This window comes from Salvia hispanica, chromosome 6 (genome assembly GCF_029641045.1).
Source record: "Salvia hispanica isolate PSC_SH4W2 chromosome 6, Shi_PSC_v1, whole genome shotgun sequence".
Taxonomy (NCBI): domain Eukaryota; kingdom Viridiplantae; phylum Streptophyta; class Magnoliopsida; order Lamiales; family Lamiaceae; genus Salvia; species Salvia hispanica.
In genome coordinates this window covers 13,780,584-13,807,370 of record NC_142697.1, presented here as the reverse complement: position 1 = coordinate 13,807,370, position 26,787 = coordinate 13,780,584, and the positions used below count along the sequence as shown (strand labels likewise).

General features: G+C 37.1%; 1 protein-coding gene, 1 non-coding gene and 1 pseudogene across 3 annotated transcripts; 2 read left to right on the top strand and 1 right to left on the bottom strand.

The window, feature by feature from the left end:
- Positions 1-1,157: 1,157 nt before the first annotated feature.
- Positions 1,158-6,259, top strand: LOC125208110 (putative serine/threonine-protein phosphatase 2A regulatory subunit B'' subunit TON2). Its single transcript, XM_048107666.2, has 12 exons — positions 1,158-1,363; positions 1,449-1,540; positions 1,623-1,685; positions 1,950-2,048; positions 2,735-2,893; positions 3,329-3,400; positions 3,491-3,623; positions 3,705-3,769; positions 4,013-4,088; positions 4,629-4,730; positions 5,319-5,511; positions 5,814-6,259. The coding sequence occupies exons 1-12, from the start codon at positions 1,231-1,233 to the stop codon at positions 6,052-6,054; spliced, it is 1,428 nt and encodes a 475-aa protein (XP_047963623.1). The 5' UTR covers positions 1,158-1,230; the 3' UTR covers positions 6,055-6,259.
- Positions 5,612-5,726, top strand: LOC125208695 (small nucleolar RNA snoR104). The gene has a single exon (XR_007174177.1). It is a non-coding gene; the product is annotated as a small nucleolar RNA snoR104 (small nucleolar RNA).
- A 109-nt stretch (positions 6,260-6,368) lies between the features above and the next one.
- LOC125207231 (5'-3' exoribonuclease 4-like) lies at positions 6,369-16,438 on the bottom strand (annotated as a pseudogene). The gene is made up of 22 exons (XR_016132791.1): positions 15,969-16,438; positions 15,163-15,265; positions 15,018-15,094; positions 14,740-14,931; positions 14,458-14,577; positions 14,281-14,343; positions 14,028-14,168; positions 13,750-13,914; positions 13,449-13,526; positions 12,876-12,962; positions 12,032-12,112; positions 11,085-11,180; positions 10,533-10,603; positions 10,057-10,185; positions 9,886-9,962; positions 9,756-9,796; positions 9,585-9,659; positions 8,704-8,843; positions 8,512-8,616; positions 8,353-8,428; positions 7,575-7,657; positions 6,369-7,326 (listed from the first exon to the last, which is right to left on the bottom strand). The product of XR_016132791.1 is annotated as a 5'-3' exoribonuclease 4-like (transcript).
- Between the last annotated feature and the right edge of the window lie 10,349 nt (positions 16,439-26,787).

Here is a 26,787-nt window from a genome sequence, read left to right as displayed (position 1 = left end):
ATAAAACTAATATAAAAAAATGGATCCCACATTCCACTAATTTTTTCAACCAATTTTTTCTTTACATTTCTTAAAATTCATGCCTGATCAAAGTACGACTCTTAATCAAGGACGGTGGGAGTAATTCACCAGAGAAGCAAGCTTAAAAAATATCCATGAAAGCATAATAAATGAAACACAAATACCGATCAGAAATCAAGTTCTCATGCCATCAATATTCCCCACTCCATTTATTATAGTAGTTCTATCACGTCACCATTCTATTCAATTACAACTTATTTTTATTTTTAAATTTTTAATCACCATCCAATTTGTAAAAGTTAATTAAATAACATTATATGGAGTATTGATTAAATAACCCCATTAAAACTTATCATAAGAAGACTTGCTCTGGTCGGAATTTATTTATAGCAGAGAGTAGGAAAGATAGAAAGAGGGGTTATAGAAGTGAAAATGGAAATAAATATGGTAAAACGAGGATAATAGCGAGCGTATTTATAAATGAAAAAATACATTTATAAAATAATTGAAATCAATTTTTCCGGCCGATTCCGCGCAGGAAACCACCCCGCACCCGACGAGAATTCCGACACTATTGTGAATGCCCTTAAAGTATTAAACAACATCATTTTGTAAGTAATTTTAAAAATAATAATGAAAGTATACAATGATATATGATAGATTGTGTTGAGATTTCGGGGACCGAAAAATAGATGCATTATATTTTTAATATAAAATGAATAATTTGAGATTTAATTAAATATGGAGTATCATATTTTGTGGAGTACATTTTTAATAACGCAAATATAGTTTAGGATTTAAATTTACCCTAAATTATATACCTCTCCCGCATAATAATTGCAATAAAATTGTCATAAGAAAATCAACTGTGTGCGTTTTTTTATTATTGAGTAATGTACACCCTTCAAATTAATGAAACTCATTTTATAAAAAAGTACTACTACTAATATCCAAATTATTCGTGAATATATTTTTAAACAAAATGCTACACAAATTATTCAAAGAAGAGTATACTACTAACAAAACAAGAAAGAAAAATTAAGTTTCGTATATTACAGAAAGCTCCCTTAAATAGTGGTAATTGTATAATAGTCCTGAATAAAGTTGAAGTTTACATTATTACCCACAATGTGTTTTAGCAGACATTTTTGGTGAGGTAAGATTGGGAGCAGGCAGAGACAGAGAGAGGGCTTAAGCAATTAGGCGAAGATGTATAGTGGGTCCAGCGATGGCGATGCATCGACGCAGCGGAAGATTCCGGCTGCGTCTTCAATGCTCTGGGTTCGTAATCTCCGCCGCTTCATTGGATCCGGCGCCGGCCTCGGATCCGAAGCCCTTATGGGTGCGTATCTACTAACATTTGCTTTGTTTTCCTTCATAATTTCGACCTACACTCAAAATGCCGAATCATTACTTGCTTGATTCAGAACTAGAGACCAAAAGAATTTTGCTCGACATATTCAAAGCAAAGCAACAGAAGAGCGCTGAAGCTGGAACCATTCCGAGCTTCTACAAGAAGGTTTTTTTTTCAGGAATAAACATAAAAATAAACAAATTTGGCGTTATGTTGCAGTAATTGTGTTTTTCATTTCCGATTTCAGAAACCTGAAGAAGGTTCTATCAGTCATAGGGTCCAGAGGCTGGCCAAGTATCGGTTTCTCAAGGTATTTCATTTGAATTTGTGTTTTGCTACATGTAGATATGATTTAGTTTCAGTATGTTAGCACTCTTTGCGTTGAGAATCAGTATCAGCGTGCCTAGTTTGTTGTTGCTGTTTAAAATGTTTGATTTATTCTTCCACCTTGATGTCCTTGGGGCGTTATGTTTAAACTTTAAAGTACAGCTGATAATCAGTTGTTTTTCCTGTCATGGGTTGCTTGACTTTGATATTTGATGTATAACTGAAATTCGCTCTTTCCTGCAATCAGAAACAATCTGATATTTTGCTGAATGCCGATGACCTGGATGCTATGTGGGTTTGCCTGAGGGAAAATTGTGTAATCGACGATGCCACTGGTGCTGAAAAGGTTACTACTTGTTTACATTCATATTCATCCTAGTACAGTTCGTAAATGTTTCTATTCTGGTACATTTGGAGGAGCAATGCTTTATTCTTTCAACCTTTGGTGCATGGAGTTATCCACCAGGACCACCAGACATTCATTATGATAGATACTTAAAATGTCTATGTACGTAGTAAAAGAACTGCTGAAGGTTGCAGTATGCGAAATAGATTCTTATTATGCAATAGTGCTTGTCCATTGATTGTTTTTCTCTGAAGATCAGATAGTTATCAAGTATGAAATTTGATCACAGCAATGCCAGTTTTTTTGGAACTTTAATCATCACATACTCAGTTTTAGTAAATATGAGATGCACTTAATATTGATCCTGCCTGGCTGAAATGTGTCAAATTGATCTTATTTTAATTTGATAGTGTCAAGGACTCAGGGTTCTAACCATATACTGTTAATAATTGACATCATCTGGCATGCATCTGCACTGTGGAATCTCAGTTGCTGCTATCATTACTTCTTTTCTGGTTTTGTATGTTTGGCGTTCGACGGGGTTTTCCTCATTTTATTCCATTACTGCCTTTTGTGCATTTATATTTGAATTGTCAGTTTCTGTCTTCTTTGCATCAGATAATCGGATGCTTGTATATTTCTGTAACAAGTTGGATTGTGATATAGTTCTTTTTGTAATTGTTTAGATGAATTATGAAGACTTCTGCCACATAGCCTCGGTATGTACAGAACAGATAGGCCTTAAATGTCGACGCTTTTTCAGCCCCTCAAATTTCATGAAGTTTGAGAAAGATGAATCTGGACGAATATCCATCCTCCCTTTCTACCTCTATGTGATGCGCACGGTAAAAGCTTCTGCTCCTTTGGTTTCTGCCGAAAGTTTATCTGTGCAACCCTCCCCATCTCATATAGATGTGTAGTATATTAACTTGTGTCTTTGTTATGGTTCTGTTTACCTTAATATGGAAAAATGCAACCAAATCAACAGTTCAAACCTTAATATACATAGTTCTTGCTAAATTGACATTTGGAAGTTTCATATTTGTCAGCCTCACTTGAAGTCACTTCTCTTTTCCGCTAGTTCTATCACTATTTACCGCATGAGTTTGAACTGTTAGTCTATTAATATGGATGCATTTCAGTCGAGAGCTCTTTTGAGCAAGGAATTGTTCAGTAACTGCCGTATGAATATTAAAATGATAAGTCACGTCCTGGCTCCTGAGATGCTTGTATGCAAAGATTCCCAATTATGAAATAACGCTTGATCTCTTGATGTCCAGGTTTCTCTCACTCAAGCAAGAATTGATATGAGTGAGCTCGATGAGGATTCGGATGGCTTTCTTCAACCTTATGTATGTTGATTGTACTTTTGAAGCTTTGATTGGAATCACTTGTTAACTACAAACTCAAATGTGCTAACATCCCTTTTCTATATGAAATAGGAAATGGAGAATTACATAGGAGGTCTTATTCCCAATTTGGCACAGTTGAGGGACATGCCTGCTGGTTTTATTCAGATGTATTGTCGCATAGCTGCCCATAAATTCTTCTTCTTTTGTGATCCACATAAACGAGGTTGGCTTCAGTTCTATTAGTTGGCTTGCTTGTAGGGTTGTCCCTGTCTAATATACATATAAATACTGATTGTGATATCAGGAAAGGCATGCATAAAGAAAGTCCTCCTTAGTAATTGCCTTCAAGAGCTAATGGAACTACATCAGGTATTTTTTTTAGTATTATTTGAAATCAATTTAATCCCTGCCTAAACTCCTATTTGAAAAATCTGCCTTGAAAGTAGCCAATTCATGTGGAATTTGCCTCCAGAATTTAGATTGAAGTCTTTAGATCTTTTTACCTTTTTTGCATTAAACAGCTGGAGTATCTCAAGCCACTTTCTTGCACATTTTTTTTCTTCCCCTGTATGTTATGCATATCACATTATTTTGATCTTGTATGTGCAATAGGAAAGTGAGGAAGAAGCGACTGATACTGAACAAGCTGAAAACTGGTTCTCACTGACATCTGCTCAACGCATATGTGGTTTGTTCGTTTACCTTACTCTATATTTCAGAAATGTTCTCCCCACTTCAATTAATGTTCTTTGAGCCTTAATTTTTTTCTCAAATTTACTTTGTAGAATTAGTTTCTTAATGCTAGATGTTAACATTATCCGTCTCTTGGTATAGTTATTTTTCTTTTTGGAAGTGTTAATTTGCCAAGTGTTTTTTCTTGTCAAGTATAGGAGTACCTTTTTTTAATGTAATTTTCTCTTGTTACAAACTATATTTAAGGTAGAGTTGTTTACTTTTTATATATGACCTGTTTCTCTGTTCATTTATGAACAGGAACAAAAGCCATCCAGTAGCTTGAACTTCTCCACGTTCATTCTTCTCTTTCCTCCAGAGTTAGGCTTTTCTAAACAGTTTTATAGACTGCAAATTTGAAAGTTTCCTTTTGACTGCCTGTTTCTGATCTTGGGAAACTGGCTTTGATTCCTTGATAGTAGTAGGTGGCCTACATCAGATGTTTGTTTTTGTTAGAATATTTACTCCATATAACTGCTGGAATTGGTCCTTGCAGATATGTTCCTTGCTCTTGATAAAGATGCGAGTGGATCACTGAGCAAACAGGAACTTCGAGATTATGCTGATGGGACATTGACAGATATTTTCATTGAGAGAGGTAGGAACCAACTGTATCCCCTAAAGACAAAAACCACAAAAATTACCTCTTAGAGTTGATAAATTTTTCCCATCTGCAGCCAATTGTACATTTTTTACAATTGTTTGGGTGTCAAATCATTGCCTCATATTTTTCAACACTCTTCAACATGTTCTGAAGTTAGCATCATTTACTATTCATGCTTCTCTCTCTAGAAACCCTTTAGATTCTGTGAAGACAATGACATTGTATGATATAATGATATGATTCCTCATTGGTAATACCTCTTTGATGGATCTTTCCATCATAAAATGCAATTCTGTGACCCTAGCAGCCGTTAAAATCAGAAACTAGTTATTTCCAAAGCCCACTTCAGAGATGAAGACTCAAAAGCTGCTTTTAAACAGAAATGATAGCCCATATCATAAATTTTATTACCATTACATGATCTCTAATGCCCCCCCCCCCCCCTCTACTTCTCTCATGGGTGAAAACCGGATATAAATGTCAGTTAACCAACTATGCCGTATTTCAATTTTGTTTGAAATATTCTGTATTATTTGTTTTAGTTGTAAACTTGAATTGTTTTTGTTATCATATTCTTATCAGTGTTTGATGAGCATGTCCGACGTGGAAAGAATGGCAATGGTAATGCTCGCGAGATGGATTTTGAGAGTTTTCTTGACTTTGTTCTGGCTTTGGAGAATAAAGATACTCCAGAAGGACTGACATATTTGTTTAGATGCCTTGATCTTAATGGACGAGGATTCCTCACAACTGCTGATATCCACACATTATTCAGGTTTGGTTTTAAAATCATGTTGTTGCTGAAGTGTTTGGAATATACTCCATTCGTTATGCTCGTCTTGATCTAAAGAAAAAAATTATACGGAAGTAAAGAGGGGTAGCATCAATAGTTATGAATGTTCCTGATATAAGCTTCCTACAAAAACCTGCTGGAATTCCTGCATGTAGTTCTTGAGCTTGATCTACATGTCTCAAGTTGCAGACACATGAACACCGAGCTTTGGATCTTCCCAAATAATTTATGTCTTTAATATCAGATATTGAATGATACTAAAAATCTTCTCTAATGTGGAACAGGGATGTTCACCAAAAATGGATCGAAGGTGGCAACTATGAACTTTGTATTGAGGACGTGAGGGATGAAATCTGGGATATGGTCAAACCAGCTGACCCGTTGAGAATAACCCTAGCCGATCTACTCGGTTGCAAGCAGGGCGGCACGGTTGCAAGTATGCTAATTGACGTGCGTGGATTCTGGGCACATGACAACAGAGAAAACCTTCTGCAGGAAGAGGAAGAACCCGAAGAGGAACAATAGGCACCATCTTCAGAGCCACTTGTAGTAATAATACATGTTGCAGAAGACCATTAGGGAAAATTGTGGATTTGTCAGCTAGGTTTGAAGACAACCGAGTGTTGAGAATTATATATGTATAGAATTATCATGTTGTAATTCTTATATCGCTTGTCTAGCTTACTAACAATCTATAATTTTAGTAATAGAAATGTGTTTACTTTTGGTACTCTGATATTTTCAACTATATTAATATGATAGTTATCAAATTTGTACATCAATAGATGCATACCAATATTTTTCAAGGACAAAATTATTTTTAATCCAATTTAGCAAGATTTAGAGGGTAACAAACGGTTTCATAGTATCTAAGAACATTGTTTTATAACTGCTGCAAAAGGAGTAGTTTGTTAGGCTATAAACAGGGATTAGACAGATAGGAAAGGGAAACTAAAATATCCTTCCCACGACATAGAATGCTACACTAAACCTGTGGTCTACTCTTTAATCGATCGCTATAATTCAAAATAAAAGAAACAACATTTGTGCACCTCTCCAATTGAATTCAGGTGCATTACTATCAGAGACTAACTAGATCGCATCGGCATATACCATATTCAGTTTACAACATTCTTTCTTGGAGATCATTGCTGGTGAATCAGCGACGTTCTGCGCCAGTCTTATTTTTCACCTGATAATGGTGTCCGCCTTGCCCTGCTGCTACTGAAGTCTGTTGCGTATAATACATGTCTGTAGCCCCATCTGGACGTTTGCTTATCCACTTAGGAAGTGGTGATGGAAGTGGACCTGTCTGCTGTGAGAGTTGAGCAGCGGTATGTGGCATCTGAAAAGAATTTGACGATCTTGAAGAAGATCCTGCAAGTGACCTGCCTTTGGAAGAACCACCTTCTATAGTTAATGCAGACATGCCGCCTCTAAGGTCATGATGCTGTTCGTGATATGAATATCTGTCTTGCATGTTGTAAATCGGCCTATTGTTTTGCAAATTATTTGGGGCCCCACTGTATCGAGCACTTCCCATCAGAGCACTTCCCATACCCAGATGGCACGGCTGCTCTTGGCCTATAAGATGCATGGCGGTTCGGATAATTTTGGATCTCTGAGACTCCCATTTCATACCCAGGTGGTCCAGCTGGCCTCATCCTGTTGGCAACATGATTCCCATGGAAATTGAAAGAATTTGTGCGATCCGACTTTATGTTCAACGTATTGTGAACCAGACGATGAGCAGCTTCTCCCAAAATAGGACCAGATATCGCCCTAGAAACCTGTGGTCTGTGGAGCACACACGATACAGACAAGCGTGATAAGGGAACTAAACCAGTCACAAGAGCAGCATGTACTTATTTCCTTAGATCCAAAAGGTATTTTGAATTAAGGTTCGCTAATCTAAAGCTCAAAGCAAAGAAAGGGATTCTTAGACCACTGAATGAAATTGAATATCATGTATAAAAATACGACTCTCAGAATAAATAATTTCGGCAATCACTATTTCTTTCTGTCCATGCATAAATTAGTAGTACCTTTCTTTGCCTAGCTGGTTCCTTCCCCCATTGTCTTCATGCCATAATGTTGGGGCAGGTTTTATGTCAAACGATTTAACTGTCTGCAGTTAAAGTATGAAATTAGATATAGAATGGAAAAGAGAAAGTAAACTGTGCCATCATTTGACCAACTCATGCCTATGCCAAAAAAAAAAGAAAGAAATATAAATACAAACAAGGAACACGGGGATGAATGTTTGGCATGATAGTGGATGCTTGCACAATCGTAAACACACACTTTGGCCTGTCAAACCCTAGAACAACTCGACAGAAAACTACTACAGTATAAAACAAAAGACAAGATACATTCTTTCAAAATTCAAACACATAGATATGGTTACACTGAAAGGGCAGTCCAAATTCGAGTTATGGTGTGTGGATCGCATCTTCTCAATTTGATTCAACTTTGTTGCTCATTTATTCAATTATACTGTCAACCTTTTGTTTTAAAATAAAAAAAGTTCAGTTCACTGAGAATAAAAGAAAGATAGCAATTTGAGATGGCTAAGGTGGAAATATATAGTGATGGTCGAATGGCAAGAAAAGTAGTTATGCCATGATTCCAATTTGAATTTGTTATCTTAACAGAACTCAAAGAAAATTCTTCTCTAAGTAGAAATTGGCATTCAAAGAATTCTGCAACCAAATAGAATTTTAGTTTCTCTCCAATGATGTTCCCCATCCTCTTTAAAACCAAATGGAGCCTCAGCCTATGCATCTATGACCAAGAGAAGTGGCCATAAAAGTTGAATCATACCTGTACAGGCATATTTACACCAGCAGGAGGTTTTGGAGTGTGGGCATGCGGTGCTGGATTCAGATATGTCACATTTCTGAAAAAAATAGAGTACGCTCATTCAGGGTCCTGTTCAGTAATCTGCAAAAACAATTGGGTTGAAGGGCTCATATCACTTACACGGCTTGATTGTTTGTGATGTCTTCCAAACCGTAGACTGGAGAAGGGATAACCCTTTTCAAGTCATTCCTTTTAGTTAACCACAAAAATCCATTCATTCCAGCACTGAAACAACCAGACAGTAGAAAAGAATCAACATTGCAGAAAACTGACGTATAAGATGAAGTTTCATCATAATAGATAGAGATTAACCTCGCAACTGCATCAACAGGCCATGGGGATTTTTCAATGCCAGAAAGACGATAGTAGATGGTTATTTGAGCAGCCAAAGGGTGACGAGGATGAACATATAACAAATCGAACATGACACAATTTCGAAATTGCTCTTCCTCCTAAATGAAAACGGAAGATGGCTCAACATTTTCATTTTCCAACCATTGTATCAACACGCAGCATGGTACCACATTCATCCAACTTATGAGAATTAAATGAATCCAACTTATTGTTGCTGTCATATAGTACTACATTCATCCACGAAAAAAGCCTTGTTTTTCCATTTTGGGTCATCCACAGAAATTAGTAGTAGTATCTATCTATTTATAAGTTTTTTTAATCTCGAATGAGGTGGGCTCCATTTTCCACTAATAACACTTCAACCAATTTTTCTCTCTACCTCTCTTACTTTACAAACTTTGCACTAACAACCCATGCCGTCCACAACTAAGACTATTTTTTGTGGAAGGAGGTACTCCCTCCGTCCCATAGTAGATGTCACACTTTCCTTTTTAGTTTGTCCCACAAAAGATATCACATTTCCACTTTCGGAAAAAGTTCCTTCTCACATCAATTATAAAATAATATTTTACCACTTAACACACAAAATAACATCTCCTAAAATCCCGTGCCATCTCTCAAGTGTGACATCTACTATGGGACTGAGGGAGTAGTATTTTATTCTAAATCACTAATTATTCATGCAAGATCTACACAAAGAGGGCAGGCATATGAAAATCTCTAGCTTTTCAGTTCAAAATTTAATTATTTTTTCAACATACTAATTATTTCTTTTCAGTTCATAGATTAATCACTAGTTATTAGAGACCAATGGATGCAAATCGTACAGAGCCACAGACCGTTAAAGTTTCCTCAAGTTTCTTGGTCTCAGAAAGCAATTTCTTCTCATCAATGAATGGTAATTTGGCAACACCCTGAGATTTCAGCAAATGAAAGACATTAGTTTTTGGTTAAATAGACAGGATACAACTGGTCACCGAAGCAAACGATATTCTAATCATATGAAATACCTGCCATGCGAAGCGTTTTCCATTCATGTCGATTTCAAAATCTGGCCACAAGAAAAAAATAAGTATGGTCAGCAAAATACATAATACGAAGTATAAGGAAAAGGGCAGTATTCAAAAGATAAATGACTACCATTTGGATAGAAATCAACAATAGGTGATGCAGGATCAGACATCAACCTTCTGTATCTTTCAGGGAGAGCAGTAGAACTGTGTGCAGGAAACAACATTGAGGTAACACAACAAAGATGAAAATAATGAGGCAAATCAACAGATCACCACTCTGTAAAAAAGGTGAAAGTACCTCGCAGCTGGCAGTGTTCCCAATAATTGATCAAAGGGTTTAAAAGGCTCCCCTGGGAAGAAGGTTATCTCTAAATCAGCTAAGCCTTTAAGGTCAGATGCAAATGGAGCATAATGATATGGATAGTACCTGGAGAAAAAATATTAAAAAGGGCGAAGTGTGCATGATTCGGGAGGGAGAAGTACAATTGGTAATTACTTTGGGATGCATCATGCAAGTATATGACATTAAAATCTTCACAGCTATAATAATCCATTGGCACAGTATTCCAGGTAAGAATTAATTCACTGACATCGAATTTTCCATATCTTCCTATCAAGAGCTAAGGATTACCGAAACAGTGATTTGATGTGTATTATAGTATACTTAATAAACAACATCAAAAGACCAGAAGTGCAAAGTTGCATTAAAATGTAGTACTTATATTTTTTGGCTGTACAAACTAGTATATCATAAAGGGAGACACAAGAACACACCACTGCCATGAGCAGACACCTTGGTAATAATAGCGGCAAACCCAACACAGCCCTTCCACAAACTTCAAAACCTGGAAGAGGAAGAAGAAGAGGAAGAAGAAGAGCTTTACATTTGAAAAAATGTTGATGTTGATTCATAAACGCAGATGAGCATAAGCGATTAAACCTCTTAAACACATTGCAACCGATCCCCTTCTCCACTGGATTAAACGATTTTATGTTTTTCTCACAATATTTAAAGAAGAATAAGAAAAGGAAAAAAATCTGAAAATTGTCAAGGAAGAAGAGGATATGAAAATAAAAAGAAATGCAATATTATACAAAAAATTTAAGAGATTATATAGCTTGTTAACACCAATAGGGAAATAGTTCTATAGAGTTCGTGTGTTGGTAGAAAACCAGCTGTAAAGTTGTCGATGGAGCAATTGATGCTTATTGCAATATTTAAAATATAAACTTCTGTAGATTTATAGTGAAAAGAGTAGCGACAAGTGAAGCTAAACTGCTAAACAAAGTAACAGAGAACTGAAATTATATGATAGGTGTACTTACCACATCTGATCGTATTTCATCAATCTTCTGCGGATCAGATGTACCAAATTTCTCAGAATAATACCTTTCTTTATATCCAGGTTCCCCCAATTTCACCTGTTAAAGAGAAAAAAGTCACCATAATATTAATATAAACCACTACTTTGATACATGCAAACAGATGGATCAACAAAAAGAAAGTATTTTGAATTTCCAAACACCAGCTGGAGAACACATGATAGCAAACTGAAGAACAATTGATAAAATTACAGACCTCTGCTAAACATAAAATATAACTGCTGGGACATTATTAAAACTACGATCCAGTTATGGATAAGCGAATCACTATCATCAATAAATCAGGACAAGATTGTCTTTCGAATTCACGATTATCGCATAATAGTGCCCACGTTACAAGTATGGCAATTAGTAGTTTCGATGTTCCATAGTACAGCAATTAATTTGCTAGTGCAATCCAATTCCATTATAACCAAAGGATCTATAATTAGATATGACATTGTTCATGGTACACCTTTTACTATTATAAAAGTGGGAATTCTAACAAATTTTATAGGAGTATTACTATTAATTTAAATTCTGCAGATAAGCCCTAACTAAATGAGTACGAGATAAGAATTAATTTGTAAGTAATTTTTTTCAAAATTGTGATAAGATTTATCTATATTGGATGCATTATCATTTGGCTAGTTACTAACTTATTGGAAACAGTAATTTGACATTGAACATGAGGGAAGGGAGAGGGTAAGAGGGAGGACAAAAACAACAGACAATCAACATGTAAGACTAGTAGTTAAGACCAAAACAGGGCATTAAAGCATGCAGTATTCTGACATTGACATCACAAGCAATGCACCATGCCTCTAATCTTACCAGCTAAAGTCACAGTCAAGAACTGAAATAAAGTACAAAGTTCGAGCAAAATCAAATACTCTGAAGATAGGAAGTACCTTGTCCCCTGCTGAAGCATTAGGATTTTGACTAGCCTGCCCCCTTGCTCTTTGCTTCATCTCTTCATTATTCTCATATGCCTGGTACAACAAGGGAAATGCCAATGCATCGTATCAAAGTTATTGGAATGGGTCATAAGTTAACTAGAAATAATACCTTATTAGCATTAAAAACAAATAGATATAAGAAATCTAATGTCAAAAGAAAGTAAAGAGGCTTTTTTATTTAATGGAAAAGTTTAGATGACTCGCAGACATGAATATCATCTTGTGGTTAAAAAAGGACGGAGAGTATATTCCATATGCATGCATTATTAATGTTTAGCTAATCAAAATGATATGGGACATCATTAAGTAACTGCTCTCTTAGAGAAGTCAGCAACACCAACAAAAAGTGTTATAGCCTTCTAAACTTCTCACATTTTCAGAATAAGCCACTTAAAATATCCAAGTAGCAATCCAAAAGTACTTAAAATGTGTGAAGTTGTTTCATTTATGTCTTTGCAGGTAAAGGCAACAAAAGAATGACATGCTTTTGCTAATGGCTAGAATAAGTTGGATAGGTCAAGAAGCATACAGGAAAATTAAAACGCACAAAGAAGGCTAGAGGAGATCCAAAATTGTATCTGGAACTTCAAGCTCGAAAACCACATATGCCAAACCAGGTTACACAATCCAGGAAATTAGATCAGCAAATACTGAAACTCAATAAACTGATATCTACAACAAAACTGTATTGTCAGCTTACAGTCACGAGTCTGACGACTCTGTAACAGTTCCAAGTATCTCATATTTTTACCTAAGTTTGGCCTTATTATCGGGTAAGAGAAAATGAATTAACTACCTGCTGTATACGGGTTCTTTTTTTAAAAATTTGATCTTCATGCACCGCAACTGCCTGAACAAAAGTTTCAACCCGGTCCAAGAAAACCTGAAACATTAGATTCATACCAATAGCAATGAGAAAGGCCCAGACCTTAACCTAAATAGATAATAAAACAATACCGTGACATCAAACTAGCAAAGCTGGACCCCTAGGTATGTTCCCACGTCTGATACTTATAAGCAAGTATAGCAACATGCAGAAAAAGAAGTTATGATGAATCATAATATCATAATCCATCACAAGGACATTAACGCATGGAAAAGTAGGTGGTCTAGCGCATTGAGTCAGACAGGGTAGGTGGCAGCATTGACCCAGTAGCAGGAAAGTGACAGGTGGAGAGTTAGAGGGGGTCAAAGTGATAGTCAAGCATTGATGGTTCAAATGGTAATTGAATTTTGTACGCATACACTGTAAAATTTCATCTTTTGGAACAACTGTGTATTTTCATCGACTAGCACTGGATGCAAATATACTAGAAGTGCATGTGTTATCGCAACATGCTTAAATAATGCTAAAATATAATCAGATTACCTCACCAGCATCTGTAAGATAACCACCCATTGCAGCAAATTCCCTTCTATATACGAACATGAGCAAATTTATGGCACCCTGCAGATTGAAAAAGTATAAAAGCGAAAAAACTTAATGGTGGGAACACGGCACGTGATTGATAAATAAATCATGTGTGGGCATGTAAGATGATATAGTAATATATAGCAGGGCATATTTGATTGAATCTGCACTTAATGCCTGAGTTAGGATAATAGATATAGTTGACAAGCTTGATGTCCACAGGAGAGTAATGTATTCATTAGATTCAATTCATATATACCTCTCTAATTTCCAATGTGGGCATATGAGGAAGAAAGTCATTGCCGACAAAAAAGCATAAGAACACAAAATCATCCACCAGTCTCTCGAAATCAATTTCAAATGGAGGATTTGGAATATTCAGCTCATATCCCAAGTATTCTCGCAAAACCCAGATGTTGAGAAACTGGCAACAAAATATGGAAGTACCACAATAAAAATCAATTATAGAGACCAAATCAGGAGGAACTATGAGACAATAAGAGTAAAAGAGCTTGACTAAGCCTTCAATTATGTAACCTGATACTTCTTCTTGTGAATGGGAGTGTCGTCTGCATACTTTGTGCCATCACCATTGGCTCCCCCACGACATTCAGCTGCCAGATGGCCTGCTTGGCCGCAGAGAAAGCATTTTTCCTGGTTCCCAGGAAAAGTAATCACCTGCAACATAAGGGGAAAGAGAGATTTCCATTCAGTTCAGATACAATAACAACCAACCTCCCTCAGCACAAAAGAGAGATATTCATTTAGTTCAGATGCAATAGCAACTAACCTCCCTCAGTATTGAAAAGTGGACTTCATGAGTAGCTAGTGAGAGCATGATCAGGTCAGCATCCTACTTAAAATATATATTAATGAATGTCTCTTGTCAAAATGCAAAACAAACATGATGGTAAGAAGAAAAAGAGAAGAACAAGAAAGAATAAGCTAATTGTTTCTCAAATCTCACCAGTCCATAGAGACAGTGCCTAGTGTTTGGATCAAAACCAGGAATGTTGCGTTGTAAACGAATATAAGACATAATTTTGTGCTCACCCTCGCCAGGAACATTAGCGTCAGAAAGAATAACCTTAAAAAAGATTCAATGCCTTGTAAATAAATAAAGAGAGACATGTTATCCTGAAAACAAAAAATATAACCCAAAAACAAATAGAAAGAATCACTCCACAAGAAGGATTCATCTCATCTTGAGATACAACCAGGAAACCCTGTAAGATAGTTTCAAACAGACCTTGAGAAAGTGCCATCCAGGAATTCGGTTCAACCTTGACTGCACATAGTATTGAAGTGCTACAGAGAGCACTGCCATAAATGGAGTGCCAGGGGTGATAACATTTGAATCAGATGTTTCAGTCTTTCCTTTTGGCAATAGTTTTTCCCCCTCAAGTTCAAACTCTTTCCTCAACTTGTCTTTTTCAGCTTCCTGGTATAAGAAAATAGGGTACAGATGTTGAATCTCTAACATTAATATCAAAGTTTACTTAAGTGCATAAAATCCAGGATACATACAGCTGCAGCAGCATCCTTAGCAGCCCTGAAACGACGAGACCTTTGCTGGTTCATTTTAGCCCTGGGAGCCACACCATCTGTAGTAAGGAAAGAACATCGGTACTATGTTTGATCCTGAGTAGAGATCTTATTATATTAGGCTTACCAATTGCCAAATAAAGGAGCCTTCTTGGACGAACCAATGATACAACATGGTCAATGTAATCAAAGATAGATTTAAATACATCTGCATAAGTGGCAGGTGCAGGCTGCGGTAAGAGGAACCAATTATTAGGTTGTGGCAAAGTTTATAGCGAAGAAGAATGTGTTTGCAATCACAGTAGAGTGAGAATAAAGTACTACAGTATATTGCAGTCCTTTTCTTTAATTTTCATTCTGGGATGATAACTCTCGTGTGAGTTGAATAGTTTGTTCAGTCAGGATTGTCATTTAAAAGCCAAAAGCATCACATCCAAGTAATGTAACTAGCTCAGATTTACAGACTCCAGAGTAAACTTTATTCAAATGATATGAAAATAGTGAATGATGTAACATGTTTAAACCATTTCCAGTCTTTGCCATATGAAATTCTACTACCCTGACTCTAGAAAAAGAAAGCAATCTCTAGAGAAGACAGAAATCAACCTTGATATGTACTAGCATTTAATTCATGATTATATTACTGCAGCCAATTTTAGTACTAGTACTATTTTACAATAATCACAGAAGTCTGGATATTGAAACGCATAGTGAGGCCATAGTGAGGCATGTTCAGAAAAAGAAAAAGATGCAAACGATACTAACTTTTACTCTGCAACATTGTATATTACAAGTCATACATGATTATATCCTTGTTGATAATACCTTTTGAGAAGCCAAACAATCTATACATGAACTATGCTACTACAACCTCACATGATTCAGTAAAGCAAATGACGTAAGAAATCGTTGTATAAATGGCATTCCAACTACCTTGCCTTCGGGGTGGAAACAAGGGTGAATTATACCATTCATATCCAAATACAAATTATCGAACTCAATGCCATTAGGGTTTGGCCTTGATATATCAACAGGCCCTTCATCCTGACCTGGTTCCTCCTCCACCACATCCACAATACACAGAGGGTACCGATCCGCCAGCCACCGGTAAAACGCAGGAACCCCCATCCGCCACAAAGCTGTTAATTCACAATCGGAAATGGCTCAACTTGAGCTTCTTAGTGCCTTGGAAACTTTAAATCGGCAATTTTGTGAATTGGGGAGTGTATGCACATCTCCGTAGTTAGCACAAATATCGTGAGCGAATTCTCTCCTCTCTCTCTCTCTCCCTCTCTCTCTCTACAATACTTTAAACTAGCATTTCTAAAATTTACTGCCAATTTTGCAGCTGCTTCCGTAAATTTACAGAATTTGCAACGAATCCTTCGACATTGAATATGCATGTGCATTGTATGTTGATTGATATTAAAGTGAGATTCCTCTGTTTTTAGTTAACTATCTAAGATTGTTCAATCAAACATATGTTTATGCTATTATCATTTTTAACTTATCATAAAAATAAAAACTCTTTCAATTTTGATTTGTCCAATAACTTATCATAAAAATAAAAACTCTTTCAATTTTGATTTGTCCAATAAAAATAGTCCAATACTATTTTTTTAACTTCTTTCTCTCTAATTATATGGGCTACATTATCAACTAACATGCTTTAATTATTTTTTATTTCTATCTCTCTCCTACTTTACTAACTAGTGTTACCATCCGTGCACGAAATAAAAGATTTTCGAATAATGAAGATATATTTACAGATTAAAATAATAAATATAGTGAAAATAATATAAAATTATTCTTTTAAGGATATGAATTAATTAAAAATAGTATTAATAAGATTATAAACTATTCCCTCCGTCCACCATTTAAAGAGTCATTTTGACTCGGCACGGATTTTAGGAAATTGTTTGACTTTATGAAGAAAAGTAAAGGAAGAAAGTGAGTGCGACCCATTTAAAGTGTTAATTTTATATTGAATTGTGAGTGTAAAAAGTTGGTGAGATGTAGGATCTGCATACTAAAAGTGGGATCCGAGACAATGATACTAACGTGGTCCAACTTAACAAAGAGAAGACACCAAAGTTTACGTACTCCATTACACTATTAAATAATTTAATATAATAATTTTTTTATTATATTTTTAATGTTAAATTAGCAACTTAACATTCTCAATTAATCAACTAAAATGAGAAAAAAATATTATCATGCTTGAAGCCCCTCCATGAGCATCTCCAATGCAAATAGGCCAGCCATAGGCCAGCCACTCTATGTCCCTGCCACGTCAGCAGCACTAAAAATCCACCTGTCACATCAGATTTAGGCCAGCCATAGGCCAGCCGCAATAAAAATAATTCAAAATATACTACATTTACGGAATTAAAATTACGATTAAATTACGGAATTAAATTTACGACACATATACGAGAAAATTCATTAATTGCATTAAAAAAAAGTACATAGATAAAAAAAATTACATAATATAGAAAAAAAACTATCGGCGTGCAGTCCTCCGTGCCCACAACTCTTCAATTATATCCTTTTGGAGTTGAATATGAGCTTCCACTTGGCGCATGTCGGCAAATTCCTTGAGGCGGCCGGCTTCATCGAGAGGTACCCCACGTCGTACGCTAGGGGTGGCCGTTCCGTGGCTTGGACCGGCTTCATCGTCATTGGCCCAACTAGTCAGTTGTACGCCTTCGTCTTCGACGATCATGTTGTGCAGGATAATGCAGGCGTACATTATTTGGGAAACGCATCTGACATCCCACAAACGCGTTGGACCCTTAATTGCCGCCCATCGAGACTGGACCACACCAAATGCGCGCTCCACGTCCTTGCGCGCCGACTCCTGTCGTTCCGCAAAGTAGGCCTTCCTTTCATCACTTGCGTGCCTGATCGTCTTCACAAAGACAGGCCACCTAGGGTATATCTCATCCGCCAAGTAGTAGCCCATATCATGCCGGTTGCCGTTGGCCACAAATGAGACGGTTGGACCGACGCCCTGGCACTTCTCGTTGAAGAGGGGAGACGAGTTCAGGACGTTGAGGTCGTTGTTCGACCCGGCTATCCCAAAATACGCATGCCAGATCCACAACCGGTAATCAGCTACGGCCTCGAGGATCATCGTGGGATTCTTTGACTTGTAGCCGGTCGTGTAGGCCCCCTTCCAGGCAGTCGGACAGTTCTTCCACTCCCAATGCATACAATCTATGCTGCCTAACATCCCGGGGAACCCATGCTTCTCCCCGTGCATCTGCATCAAATTCTGACAATCTTCGGGAGTAGGGCTTCGAAGGTACTGCTCACCGAAAATGTTTATCACGCCCTCTTCAGACATTCCAGGGCTGTCGACTCACCGATGTGGAGGTACTCATCCCACATGTCTGCCGCGCCTCCGTAGGCCAACTGCCTGATTGCCGCCGTGCACTTTTGAATAGGGGTGTGGCCGGGTTTGCCAAACGCATCGTGCCTGAAGCGGAAACACAGATATCGACGCTCCAAAGCGTCAACGATACGCATAAACAACTCCCTGTGCATTCTAAAACGCCACCGGAACATGTTTGCGGGAAACCGCAGGTTCTCTGAAAAGTAGTCGTCATACAGCCGCTGATGTGCAGCTACGTGATCCCGATCAATCACTGCTCGGCGGTGGATAACCCGTGGAGGGCGAGGTATCGCCTGCTGTTCCACCCTACGCATGTACCGCTCCATCTCGCAGTTCATGTAGGCCTCCATAGCCTCGTTCATCCTCCGTTCGTACTCCTCAGCTTCCCCACCACTACCACCACTGCTACCACCCGCGTTACTCATCGCTCGATGATGCTCTTGTACAGAAAGTTAGAGAGAGAGAAAACTCGTTAAAACAAGTGGTGCAAATGAAAATGAAACTAAAATCGCGTTTATATGGGTTTAAAAAAATCGAAAATAGGCATTGGCCGATCGCTGGCCGATCGGGCCGCCACAATGGCGGCCAGCGCATCGGCCAGCGCCACGCCACCGGCTAGCCCACGCCGAAAATTTTGCCGATTTGCCGCTCGCCTACTCCAATGGTTCGGCTAGCCGACCGGCTAGCGACGCGAATCGGCTAGCCGGTTGGCTAGCCGGCATTGGAGATGCTCTTATGATAGTTGGCATGTTTCTCTTGGGAATGCCTGAGTCATGTAAGCATTTTATAAAAATAATTTTGAATTATAAAGTAAAAGTTATAAATTTGTATAAATATATAAGTTTGTAACGGTTATACTAATTACTCTCTCTCTCTGTGAAACGTATAAACTATTTTCCTTTTAGTTGTCACTGAAAAATATGAACTTTTAAATTTTGAAAACTCATTTGACTCTAATAGTGGTATACATTCTTCATTAACAATACTTTAAAAAAATTGTTCATCTCACTCTTACTTTTCTAGTTATGCATTAAAACCTGTGGCGAACAAAATGTTTATACTCTTTAGAGACAGATGGAGTTTTAATAATAACCATCATACATCGTTACGAAGGGGTGCGTTATATTGCTAACTATTTAAGTTGCTAATTCTGCTAACTCATCAATGCAGTGTATTGAAAATATCAACGCGGTGACATTAAAATGTCAACACATAATATCAACACATTATATTGAAGTTCAACAAAATTATGTGTTGACTTTTTAAGGTCATCGTGTTGACATTTTTAATACATTGCGTCGATGGGTTAGCAAGTTAGCAATTTAAGAAAGTTAGCAATTAATCACACCCCTCGTTACGAATATTACAATAAAATAAAATAAAAACAACTTTATAATAATCGTATTAAAGAATACCAAATTACATTTACACACCATAATTAATACTACTACTTACTAACTATCCTATGTGCATGTAAAAAATCTCAAAATTAAATTATTTATTTATAAAGAATATTTGTATTATTCTTATTATTTTGTTCAAGGTTTTATCAATCTTCTCAATATATCGTATAATTTATTATTTTATAATAATAATTATTTTTAATATTTTTCTTTTTAAACATAATAAAACTTAAAATAAATTCATATCATTAAATTATAGTACTAATCAAAAAAATTTAAAAATATTTTATCAAAATAAACAATTGAGTGAAAGTAATTTAAATATATGAATAAATTAAATCACAAATGTTTAAAACTTGTTTGAGAAGCCAGGATAAAAAAAATTTGGATTACCAAACAATCACCTCTTAGTTTAGTTCTTTGTTCTTAAGAATTCATACTAACTTTTTAAGTTTAGATTCATTTTAAATATTTATAATTTCATCAAATTTCATAATTTATTCTATAAATTTAGTAGTATTATTTAATTAATTGGAGACTAATTAAAAAAATAAATTGGAGACTAATTAAAAACTTAAATTGAAGACTAATTAAAATATAATATTAAATTTTTTAATCGAGTAAATATAGGATGAAAATTGAAGAGATTAAATATTTGTGTTGTTGTTTAGCTTGTAAATCAATTCGGTGAAGAAGAATTGCAATAAATGAATAAAATTTTATTTTAGCCAAAATAGAAGGCAAATTAAATTCTCCTAACACAATTCCAACTTTAACATAAATAGAAGGAAAATTAATATATAAATATAGTTACTTAATTATAAAAAATTATTTTACAATTTTATACTATTATAAAATCCAATAAATAGTAGGAGTACTACTCAAATTAAATCTAAATAATAAACTCTAAAATAATACTCCCTCTGTTTCTTCATAGTAGAGTCATTTTTTCATTTTGGGAAATTTCTTCATAGTTGAGTCATTTCCATATATGTGGTAACTTTTTTCTCTTTCTTACTTTACTCTCTTTTACTTTATTCTCTCTACTTTATTCACTTTATACTTTATTCTCTCTATCAATGACGGAGCCAGAAAACCGAACTTGTGGGGTCGAAAAAATAAATTTTAATAGTATAAATATAATATTTAAATAATTATTATATTGATTAGTACACTTTAGATATTGCAATTATTTTGTTAAGCACGGTAATTAATTAATGCCAGTATCCATTTTTGAAAATATATAAAATCACATCATACAATAATTTAATTGTTTAGGCTGTTATAAATTTTTAATATTTCATCATTTTTATTGTTCCAACTATACTTTTGTTAACTTCTAGGTATACTGTTTAATTTTATTTATATTTTTACTAATATTATTTTTATTTACTTATTTAACTACAAATAAAAATAAGTCAAAATCAAATCAAATTAAATTAATGAATCATACTAAATCACAATTATTTTTATTATTTACACATTTTAAATTTACTTGGACTATCAATAAAACATAATTGTATTTAAGTTTACAGTTGAAAAAAGAAAGAAAATAATGCCATATAGAATTAAATTTCCTAGGTTTACTTAAACAAAATTCCAGCTATGCGCCGCTTCTTCTCCATCGTCTTCTCCATCGTCGTCTTTTCGTTCTGCAATTTTTCTTCTTTTTTAATTTTCTCATGAAGCTTTTTCTCTTTGGTGAGACGATTTCACCTCTCGCCTAATCTGTTTTCTTCTAATTCTCTTCCTCATTTCTCTTCCATAGAGACTAAGCAGCCGTAGCGTGGGGTCGGAGCCTGTGCAGCGCTGGGTCGACGACTGATTCTGGTAGGTTCTCAGAGCATCCACTATAGGGGCGGCGCGCCGGCCGCCCCCATCGCGGCTTAGCCGCGGCGGCCTACTGCGGAGGACGCGTCTGCCCCAGAGGCGGACGATTTTGTTGGGGCGGACGGGCATTCGCCCCGAAGGCGGCGTGCACGAGCCGGAGGAGAGAGAAGCGCGGCGGCCGCCGCACCTATCTATTGCGCAGCGAAACCGCCGCGGCTGTCGCCGCTTTGTATTTTAATTTTTAAATTTTTTTATTTCGAATTTGTAATTAATTTTTGGCTTATTTAAATACCCCACCAATTTGTTTTTCACTCCACACCCATTTTCACTCCACCTCCAATTTCACTCTTCAGAATTTTATACCAAATGCACGGGAGGCGAAGATTCACCCGACGGAAGAATCGGGATACGGATACTATCCTTCCTCCCAGCCATCTCAGCTGTGGGTATCGAGTCCCACCCCCCGGGGATCGAGTCCCAGTCCCCCTCCATTCCAGTCGTGGTCACCGACATCCCAACCGTGGCAACAAACCCAATATCGGGGTCAGTCATCTCATCAGAGGAATTTGGGTCGTTCGGCATTCGAAGATTATCGACCCACTATGGACTTGCCCAATCATCCGCGTCCGGATACCCCCTCTCACTCTTTCCAGCGCACCCAGACTCCTTTGTCTGATTTCGATAGGTTCACACTGGAGCAGATGATGGGGCTGATGAGTCCGGGCCTACCGGAGACCCCGCCGACGAGATGTTCTGGCGACGGCGGCAACGACGGTGGTGGGAAGGGCGGCGGCAACGGCGGTGGGGGGAGAGGCGGCGGCGACGGCGGTGGGGGGAGGGCCGGCGGCGACGGCGACGGGGATGGCAGCGGCAGCGGCGGTAGCAAGTCGGGGCGGGCACTACACCAAAGACGAGTCGATTGCTGTGGCGGGGGCATGGGATGCCGTCACATCAGACCCCTGTGTTGGAATCGATCTGACCGAGATGGGCTTTTGGAAGCGCGTTTTGTTGACCTACAATGAGTTCAAGCCGAGAGGCGCCAAACCACGTGACGCGGAACAGATTCGGAAAAAGTTTGGGAGGATTCTGACACCCACCAGGAAGTTCGCGGGCATCTACGACAACAACCTTCTCAACGCTGAGAGTGGCCGCAACGAAGCCGACGTGAAGGCTCTGTCTGTGTCCCAATACAACGCGCTATGGAAGCCTAAGTTCACCCACTGGGAGGAGTTTCTCGTTCTCGAGAACTGCCCAAAATTCAAGTCCATCTGTGCAAAGGAGACTGAAGGTCACGGGGCAAAGCGCAATAGACGCAACAGAGCCGGGAACTACAGCAGCAGCGGCGGCGGACAATCAATCGACCTCAACGACGCCCAAATGGAGGAGCCCTCTGATACACACACTAGGCGCTCACGCCTTCCGGGGCAGAAGGCCAGTATCCGCAGCGCCCGAATGTCTGCAGGTTCCTCCCGCTACTCGGCGCCTGCGTCTGGATCGCGCAGCGCGCAGGCGCCTTTTGGAGCTCAGTCCGTGGACCATGGGGCCCATGTGGTCTTGAACAGGAACCTGAATGTGCAGTTGATGAAACAACTGCAAGAGAACTGCCGTTTCTACGAGTCGGCCACCGACTCGATCACCAAGGCGATATACTATGAGCTCATGTGTAGGACCAGAGAGGATCTGGGGCTGACTGGTCCAGCGGCGCCGGTTGCGCCGGGGGCAGGGGCGGCGGGGGCAGGGGCGGCGGCGCCGGGGGGAGTGGGCGACGAAGAAGAGGCAGAGGATTCCGACTCCGCCACCGAGTAGATGGTGGCGGTGTTTTTATTTGTTTTTATATGTTTTTTTTTTATAAAATGTTCGTTGTATAATTTTCCGGTATCCATTAATACAACGAATATTTGGTCTCATCGCACTTTTTAATTTTATTATTATCTTGTTTTCTAATTATTTTTAGTCCGATAATTTTAAGTCTAATTGAATTAAAATATACAAAGAATAAAAATAAAGTGAAATGTGGCTAACAAAAGTGTCCACTATTGCTGCGGAAAGTTTTTTTTTGTGGCCGTGGACAAATAAATAGTGGTTATGGACAAAAAAAAAAAAAAAATTGTCCACCAAAAAGTGTCCACCTATAGTGGATGCTCTCAGAGGTATTCACGGACCGGTGGTGGGGCAGCCGACCCCACCTGGGTCCGTCATTGCTCTCTACCTTTTCCTCTATTTTATTCTTTTATCTATCTATTTAACACACCCAACATTCATTTCTAAAATTCCGTTCCGCCTCAACTATGAAGAAAAAAGGGAGTACTACACCCTACAAAGTACAAACCCTACATGGTGTAATACAAAAGCCGCCTCTCCGTCCCCCCCTCCCCGCCTCACCCTCTCTCTCCCCCTCTCAATCGTCGGAATCGCCTTTCCTCGCCACAACGCCGCAACGCTCGCCGACGCTACTTCAGCCATGTCGCATCACTCCTCCACCGCTGCTTCCTCGTCGCTCCACCGCTCCTTCCTCGCCGCTCCTTCGTGCTGCCTCGCTGACTCCAGCGCTTTTCTCATTTCCTCTCCATTTTCTTATTCTCCGGCGGGTAAAGATCGGATCTTTGAATGAATTTGTCGCCGCCGCCGTACTTCTCTCTCTCCTTCTTCTTCTTTTTCGTCTTCTCAACTTTCCTTGCATTGCATCTCTCTCGCTCTGGAACCCACGTTTTCTCTCAGCCAGCCGCCGCCTTGCCACCACCGCTTGTCTCCCTAAGCCTGCCACCCTATCATCATAGCTGTTGCCGGATTCCAAGCACCCTGTGATGCTGCAATCAAAAATCAGTCCACAAAAATACTGATTCAGTTCATAGTGTATCTATATAAATGCCTTAAACTTCTTGGAGAAGCCATTTTTTATGTCTTTCATTGGACCAATTTTTATTTGCCTTTTGTTTGCCCAATTGATAGTTTTCCCGCCCAAAATGAGCCACATGGCAACCCAAAAAACTCTGCCTTTATATATTGATAGATTATGCATTAAAATATGTTTTGTTTCAAATATCTCTATTTTTATTAGATGGAGGGAGTATATGTTTTTAGTTGTTCAATAAAGTGTTATTTTATTGTATATTTATGATTTTTAAAGGGGGAAACATTTTTTTAGGTACAAAAACTTTGCCAAAGTATTATTTTAGGTTCGTGAACTTTGAAAATATCATTTTAGGTCCGTAAACTACAAGTTAATATCATAGGTATTTTAAACTTTTTCCAGACGAAAATGCCCTTAAGGCCTTCAAAGGGCAATTTGGACCATTATTTCGCCACTCATTTTGCGTCGTAGACCTATAGTCCAACAGTTTTTAACGGCAAATTTTTATATTTAAATTCAATTTGGATGGTAATTAATCTCCATTCTGAAATTCATATAAATAATACTCCGAATGACAATCCAAATTAATAGTTATATAATTTCAAAACAAACAAATTAAAGTTAATTCACAAATTACCTATAGTAAGTTCTTAAAATGCAGTTTAGATTAAAAAAATAAAATAAAGTATCAAGTCTCAATTCACTATCCCTAAATAATTGGTCATCTAATAATTGAAAAGTTAACACATACTACTATTTTTTATGGCAAATTTTAATTATATTTAAATTCAATTTGGATGGTAATTTGAATTAAATAGTATTAGTAAAAAAAATTGTTGAACTCTAGGTCTTTGACGAAAGATGAGTGGCGAAAGAATTGTCCAAATTGCCCTTTGAAAGCCTTAAGACCATTTTCGTCCGAAAAAAGTTCAAAATACCTCAAATGATATTAACTTGCAGTTGACAGACTTAAAATTATATTTTCAAAGTTTACGGACCTAAAATGATACTTTGACAAAGTCTATGAACCTAAAAACATGTTCCCTTTTTAAAGACTACATGTTAATATTATTTCTTATTTTATTTATTTTTTTAAAAATGTGTACGTAAAAAATTATTTAGTTTGTATATCATACGGGTGGTGACACTAGCTTCTAGTAAAAGGTTCCTAGAGTTATTGAGTGTGGACTTATTGGGCTAAGTTAGCCTCAACTAAAATAAAATAAAATGAAAAATCAGGAGAGTGATCAATCGTTAACTCATCATTTAATTGCTAATTACAACTAATTTAAGATTATAACATTTTAGAAATCTTATGATCTATAATTTGTCACGTGTATTTTCGTTTTTCATATTTTAATATTAAAAAGATAATAGCAACTATCAAATTAAGGGTTTAGAAATACAATGTCAATACAGTGTATGAAATACATCAACACAAAGACTTGACAATGTCAATACAATTTCATATTGACATTGTACAATCATTGTATTGACATATTATGTGTTGTGTATTGATATAAAGCTGTTAACAAAATTTATGAAAATTATTTTTTTTTTTTTCAAACTTTGACATCGGAACAATGCAAGTGAGACTCGTTAGAATCCTTATGAAATTATCTTTAATTTGATATATGTTGTGCGAAAAATAATTTAAATCGGGAAAATTATATGCGTTTTAAAGTTATGGGATATTTTTCAAAAGTTAGTTACAACTAATTTGTTGTAAATTAACCTTAATACCCTTATTGACATTTTTTGTTGATCGTATTAACATTCCGGGACTGATGATCTACGCCTTTGATTTGAATATTTAATGGCTATTATTTAATTTTAGTTAGCAATATAATACTCCCCTCGAAAACCAAATCCTAAAACTTAGAACTAATAATTTAGCATATTCATTACGAATGTAATCGAGTTTAATAATCTATCATGAATTTAAATAATAATCGTATAAATGAATATTTACTTTCAAATTTTGAATTCAAATAGTATAAAAATTACTCTCTCCATCTTAGTCCAATGTTTCACTATAGATCGAACTATTCTCTTACACCTTCACGTAGCGTATCTTACTAATCTAAAGTGCCAGTTTGTTGAAAAGACTTTAATACCCTTGTTGAAGGGAAAATGTAAAGCTATTTTGATTTATCCTTTTAGTCATTTTGAAAAATGCAGCTTTTATTGGCTTCTCAAATGACCCAACCAAATGCAATCACTTTTAAATAGATAGACTAGAATCTGCATTTTGTGGACTGATTTTGTGAT